The following is a 6,967-nucleotide window of genomic DNA, read 5'->3' as shown; positions in this document are numbered from 1 at the left end:
GCCGCCCCGAGCCCGGCCCGCTCCCGACACCCTGCGCCGAGCCAAGTTCGACCGGCCGCAGGCGGTGAGCGCCCGCCGCTCGGGCCGGACACACTCGGGACAGCGGCGAGCAGGGGACAGCCGAGAGCGGCTGGGCCGGGACAGGGGCTGGATGGCAGCGCGACAGGGACCGGGCATCGGGCAGGCACCGAGCATCGGACAGGGACCGGGCATCGGGCAGGCACCGAGCATCGGACCGGGACCGAGCATCGGACCGGGACCGGGCATGGGACCGGGACCGAGCATGGGACAGGGACCGAGCATCGGGCAGGGACCGGGCATCGGACAGGGACCGGGCATCGGGCAGGGAACCGAACATCGGACAGGGAACCGAACATCGGACAGGGACCGGGCATCGGACAGGGAACCGAACATCGGACAGGGACCGGGCATCGGGCAGGGACCGAGCATCGGGCAGGGAACCGAACATCGGACAGGGACCGGGCATCGGGCAGGGAACCGAACATCGGACAGGGACCGGGCATCGGGCAGGGACCGAGCATCGGACAGGGACCGCATGCGGGGCTGCAGTGTGATCCCAGCCCGGTGTGATCCCAGCCTGGTTTGATCCCAGCCCAGTGTGATCCCAGCCCTGTGTGATCCCAGCCTGGTTTGATCCCAGCCCCATGTGATCCCAGCCCGGTGTGATCCCTGTTCGGTGTGATCCCAGCCCAGTGTGATCCCAGCCCGGTGTGATCCCAGCCCGGTGTGATCCCAGCCTGGTTTGATCCCAGCCCAGTGTGATCCCAGCCCGGTTTGATCCCAGCCTGGTTTGATCCCAGCCCTGTGTGATCCCAGCCCTGTGTGATCCCAGCCCTGTGTGATCCCAGCCTGGTTTAATCCCAGCCTGGTGTGATCCCAGCCTGGTTTGATCCCAGCCCAGTGTGATCCCAGCCTGGTTTAATCCCAGCCCGGTGTGATCCCAGCCCGGTGTGATCCCAGCCTGGTTTGATCCCAGCCCAGTGTGATCCCAGCTCTGTGTGATCCCGGCCCGGTGTGATCCCAGCCTGGTTTGATCCCAGCCCAGTGTGATCCCAGCCCCAGTTTAGGCACCTCTCATCAGGCCTGCTGCTCTGGGAAGGGCTGGCTGTGTTTTACAGTGCCTCGGTGTTTCACCCTGGGCTCAAGTGGCACCTGCTCTGTGTCACCTGGGCTTTAGTGCCCTTTACCCTGGCCCAGCTCGGGTCTTGCTGCATTTCCTCCGAGGTTTTCAGCTCGCACTCAGGGCACCTCCCTCCCTCAGCTATTTTAAGGATTTTACGAGTGTTGACTGAAATTCCTGCTGTAAGAATCACTGTGTTTGTCAGCACGCTGTCCTTGTGCAGCCAAGGAAGGATTCCCATTCCAGCTCCTTCCTTGGGCCTCTGCTTTGGGAATTTCTGATGCTGTTATGGTCAGACCTTAGCAGTGTGACTGCAGGTGAGCTGTGCCGTGTGTGGTTGTATCAGGGCAGATTTTGGAATGCTCCTGTACACACAGATCTCACAGCAGAAGGGCTGGGTGTTGCTGCACAGCCAGCAATAGCCCTTCTCCTTCTGGGTGCTCCTTTCCATAGATCCTGTGTTCATGAGGCAGGCAGTACATGAACCTCCCTGACCAAATGGTGTTGGCTGCATCAGCAGATGTGCTGTTCCATGTGTGATGTTCAGATATGGGCTTAATTACCTAATTAAGACTAAATAATACGGCAGATGTTTCTCCTGCTGATCTCCCACCCTTCTCTTCTGCAGAGCCTGGACTTCTGGAGGTTGCTGTATGTGCTTCTGAAGCAGATCCACGGGGGCAGCTGGACAGAGTCTGATGCCATAGGTAACATCATTCTGGCTGGCTGCAGTTTCCACCTGTCCTGGGGAAGGACTGGGACTGCTTTTGTAGCACCTTTGGCTCCTTGCTCCCTCCCTCACTTGTTGTGGGTGCTCCATTTTGAGCACCTGTGCCACCAAGGTACTGGGTGCCAGGTTTACTGGGGAGTCACTGTGCTGTGAGGCAGGTTTGCTGCTCTTTGATGTGCTTTGTCCTGGAAACTGGGATGTTTCCACAGGCTCTTGCATCCCTGTGACATTTTATTGCAGGTAAATCTCTTCAGTGATGTTACACATTCTCAGTATCTGCAAAGACAGAGGTAGATTTGGTTTTCCTTTGGTTCCTTCTTTTCCCATTTGCATGATTCTGTCCTTATCTGGTCCTGTGCCAGAGCCAGGAATTGCAAGGTGAGAACTCTAAAGGCAGTGTTTTGGAATGAAGTTTTAGACAAAACACAAAATAGACTGTGTGTGGCTATTTTAGGCAGATTATTTATGTTATTCATAAAGATGAATAAAATCTTTATGGACAGGGCCACTGCTGCAGAGAGGAGCTGAATGCAGATTGGCCTCTCAAAGTAGAAGAAGACTATTGACTTCTTAAATGTACATTATTCCAAGTACAACACCAGTCCCCATCTTCTCCCTTGAAACATGTCTATCTAGGGCCTTCTCATTGTGTGAGAATTGTATTGTGATGAATCAAGGTCTCCTCATACCAAATCCACTTTACATACACTTTTGGAAGCAAAACACCCTAAACAACACTGTGTGAGCCCCTGATTAGCTGCGAGTCTGGTGGCTCCGTAAATGGAATTAAGAAAGGTTAAACATTGTGGAATGCAGAGCAAAACCAGCATAGTTCTGCTGGTAGCTCAGCAGGAAGTCCTGTTACTCACAGGACTGCTCTTTTTCATTTGGCTGTTTGTGTTTTTCCACTCACCCACAATCTGCTGTGTGCATGTATTGATTGTCTGTCTCCCACAGCACTGTGGATGTGCTCCTGCCCATGTGCAACCTCACTGGCTCCTGGCTGCTCCCATGCTAACTGCCTGCAGCATTTGGGGACACAATTTCCAAGTGTGTGTGGCAGGCTCCTGGCTCTGGAGAGAGCAAACACAGCCTCCACTGTGAGGTCTGTTGTGAGGTAGCAATGTGTGGTTCTGCTGAGAGCTGCTCAGCTGACTTCTGAGAAACCTTTTTAGTCACAACTTGGTGATTAAAGCTGAAATTCAAGCTGGAGAGCTGCACTGTTTTTCAAATGACACTAATTATTTTTGCTTGGCAAGTGAATGAGTTGTCTGCTGTGAACACAATCAATATTTTACTGCTTTTCTTCTGTGCCCCAGCTCTGCTCTCTTGCCTGTTCAATGCAAATGAAATAAGCCTTGGGCATAGGCACTAAATAACTTTCTCAGGTTTGTGTAGGATCCTGTTACACAACAGAGAATTGAAACAGATTCTTCTAATCCAAGTCTAGTGCCTTAGTCCACAGATCAAGCTTTCCTTTTCTTTGCTCTTTTGCTACAACCTCTTAATTACCTTGGTTAAAACAAGGAGAGCAGCAGTTGCCAGATCCCAGAGGAAGGCTGTGAAGACTCCTTTGGTGTAGGGGTTACTGTGTGCATAGAAACAGCTGTCTGGAAGAGAGAAGCCATTCTCCAGTGATCCTTTATCCTTTGTTTTTCAAAAGGAGACACTGATCTTTGGCAGGTTCAGGAATCCCACTGAAGCCTGCCAGTCAGTGGTTATAAAATTCTGCAGCTGGCTCCTGGTTTCTTGTTCTGCAAGAATCTTTTCTTCTCACAGTGGAAGGCACTTAACTATGAGCTTTGGTGTGAACTTACTGTAAAACCCAGCAGTGGACAGTGGAGAGTCAGGGTAAGCTGGGTGAATACTCTGGGCATAACCTTGCTGGTGAAATCATGATTGATGGTTTCATGCTGCTTGTTCTTCACAGGGGCTGATGAACTTGGCTAACAACCTGACAGCCACACCAGGTAGCAGTGCAGTATGCATTTGGATAGATTTCTTTTCTGGAATTGCTCTTAGGTTTTTATAGCATGAGAAACAGGTCTGGAGCTGCAATAGATTTTTGTTTGTTTGACAAATGTAGCAGAAAATGTTGTTTCTGAAGCAGTAGTTTCCCATAACACCACTGCCTATGCAGGTGTTTCTTGTCTGAGTGCATGAAGTAATGTATCTGTGTCTGTGCTTGTAGTTCCTTTCCATTTCAGCCTGCCAGGCTGGTGCATAGCTCTTATTTGAATATCATCTTGTAAATCACTGAAAACATTCACTCACAGGGGAAGAGCACAGCTTGAGTGTAGCCCTAAGTGAGCTGAACCCTGAGGTTCATCCCCAGCTTGGTCTGACTTGCTGAATATACTTTTAGAAATAATATCTGTGGAGAAGGGGATTAGGTGGAAGCCCTGTGAAGGTCTTTCAGTATAAATTTCCTAATCCTAATGCCTTAAGAAGATGTCAGAGAGGTGTCTGGTGTTATCTTCTATCTGAGGGATGTTTTCTTCTCTCTCGTGGTTGCACCTTAGGGAAGAATGAGTACTCACATGACCTTTACTGCCATTTATATTTTTGCCTTTTAACTTGAGCTCTCTAGAGATGAGGAAAACAAAGGGACTTTGGGTCACAGGAGGGGCCTTTGAGCCCCAGTTCCAGATCCATGCCTTGACTGCTCACTCCCAGTTCCTGCCTGCTGCACCAGCTGTACCCTCTCCCTGAGGGCAGCGTCTTGCAGAGGGACACATGAAAGAGAGGGAGATAAAAAACCAGAACAACACAGAAATTCAGGTGGTGAATTGCCTTGGTGGGTATGGCCTGAGTGATATATCAGAGCAGGGAAATGGTGATAAAAGGAAAAAACAAACCACCTGGCTTGCTCTCCTTTCCTCCACTGTGATTTCCTGAGGAGCTCCTTGGACTGCAGATGGCAGCATGTGATGCTTATTTGCTTTGAAAAAGGAGGAAAGCATGTACTGATCATCCTTTTGGAGTATTTCTGCCTTTACCTGTTATGGCAGTTCCTTTCTTGACAGATGCACACAAGAAAGGAAAGGATGACATGAAAACCTTGCTCCTGTAAGGATGTTCACGAGTGATCAAAATACAATCTGTAATATCTCCGTGCTCCTCTTGTGCTTGAGGGACTGGAGTTCACATCTACAGCCAGGTTTTTAGCAAGCCATAGGCATTTCTGCCACCCTGACATGGGGAAGGAAAGCTGCTTGTTTAATTCACAGGGTCTGTGGAAGGAGCAAATTGAATGATTTAGGTCTTTTGCTTTGTAAAAATGCCTAAAGTGCATCAAATTGTAGATTCCTCTAGCTCCACCCAGCTGTGACAGCTGTCAAAGTGATCCCCAAGGGAAAGAAAAGAGCAAATCTAGAAGGATGCTTTCATGGCATGGGGGAATATTCCCTCAGCCTCTAGCAGTTCACATCTCAGACTTTCCAATCCAGAGAGGATATATTTGTGTTTCATAACTTTCCACAAACTGCTGTTCTGTAAATCCAGTTCCTCCTTGAGCCTGAGTGACTCTCCAGAGTCCACAGTGTACCACAGTGAGCAATTTCAGAATTTTGCTGTGTGTGTGAAGAGCATCTCTTACTGTGTTTTGGCTCACATGCTCTCTAACTTTGGTGGCTCACAGTTCTTGTGTTGGGTGTTGTGCAAACAAATCCTCCACTCTTCACTCATTGCACAGCACTCAGGCTTTTGAAGAGTTTTGTCATATCCATTCTTGCTCATCTCCTTGGCCTAATTCATAGCTTCTTACAATGCAGCTGTTCTGTACTTGTGATTGTTCTTCTCCTTTATTTCTTTCCAAATCTTCTGTGGCCTTTATGGGAGTGAAGAATTAAGGGTCACGGTGGGTATTTGTGTTCTGTTTAGTGTCCCTGCTAGGTTTCCCACACTGAGTTTGCCTTTGGATGCCTGTCAGAACCAATTGTGATACTGTCATTAAAAATCTAATCATCTGAGATTGTGTTCCTGAGCCCACTGAGCAGTTCCAGGCCCAGTCTTACGTCGCAAGTCAGTAAAGTTAAGAACATTTCTTTCTTTGTGCACATAACTTTTCATTTTTTCTAAAAATACTTTTATCTGTCTTTTTAAAGCCTGGGCTCAAGGTTCTGCAGTCCTTCATGATCTGCCTGCATTCTTTACTACCACTATCACAGCAGCACCAAGTTTTCTGTCACTGTCACATTGTCTCAGTGTCATCTAGAGCTGTTTGAACAGCAGCTGTTTAGCACAGAGCCCTCATGTGAAACCACTATTTGTTCCTGCCCTCTGGTTCTTGTCTGCTGGGCACTTGTCATTGATTCAAGGGCTTTTCCTCTCCCTCCACTGCAGTCTCTTGGTTTCTTTGTGCAAGCTGAATCCCACTGGGAAGTCTAAATGTCTTGCATTGGTTGAATCCCTCTTAATCACTTACTTCTTGTTGCCCTTGGAGAACTCCAGAAACTTTTGGAGCAGGTCTTCCTTTTACAGCTGTTGGTTCCTAGCCAGTGTGTGTTGTTTTTGTTGTCCCCCTAATTATGCTCTTTGTTCTGGTTTTGACTTAGTACAGAGCCAAGGCTTACTGGGCAGAACCCTTTTTTAATAACAGCTTTCTTTATGTTTCCTCAGTATTTTACAGTCCTGCAGTGCCTGTCTTGTAGCTGTCAGGTAACATTTGCTGGTGTGAAGGAATATGGATCAGAGCATTCCCAAGAATTTAACAGCCCATGTGCTGTGCTGTGTTATCTCTGCTCTCTGGTGCTCAGAGATTTGCAGCAGGCTCTGAAACTCCTATCTCTAAATTCCAGTTTAGTTCAGGAGTATAGTGATTCAGAGTGTTTACTAATTCACAGTGTGCTTGGTGACTCATGAAAAATGGATATGTGGAGTCCTGTTGTAGTGGGGGTGGCTGGTTACCTTTGGTCATTTCCAGGAGGCCGTTACTGGTCTTGATCCAGCTTTGAATTTCTTCTTTTCCCTGTAATCAGAATGGGGCACTATAAAGAAACTTTACCCTTTCCTCCTGTCCTTCAGCACTTGTGGATAAAGAACAAGTCCCCACTAATCCTTCCTGAGGCTGGATTAAAAATACTGCACTCAGAGAA

General features: G+C 48.6%; 1 protein-coding gene across 1 annotated transcript in view; it reads left to right on the top strand.

Annotated features, from left to right (window-relative positions):
• Position 1: 1 nt before the first annotated feature.
• TEDC1 (tubulin epsilon and delta complex 1) overlaps positions 2-6,967 on the top strand; it is a gene marked incomplete at its 5' end in the record, with an annotated part of 66,772 nt that continues 59,806 nt past the window's right edge. The window contains 2 exons of the mRNA XM_015635611.1: positions 2-64; positions 1,770-1,848. Of these exons, the coding sequence (XP_015491097.1) occupies positions 2-64; positions 1,770-1,848 (142 nt within the window). The remainder of the gene's footprint in view (positions 65-1,769; positions 1,849-6,967) is intronic.

The sequence above is a fragment of the Parus major genome, chromosome 8 (genome assembly GCF_001522545.3).
Source record: "Parus major isolate Abel chromosome 8, Parus_major1.1, whole genome shotgun sequence".
Classification (NCBI taxonomy): Eukaryota; Metazoa; Chordata; class Aves; order Passeriformes; family Paridae; genus Parus; species Parus major.
Note: the sequence above shows the minus strand (reverse complement) of the source record. Positions and strands in the feature narration are given on the sequence as shown.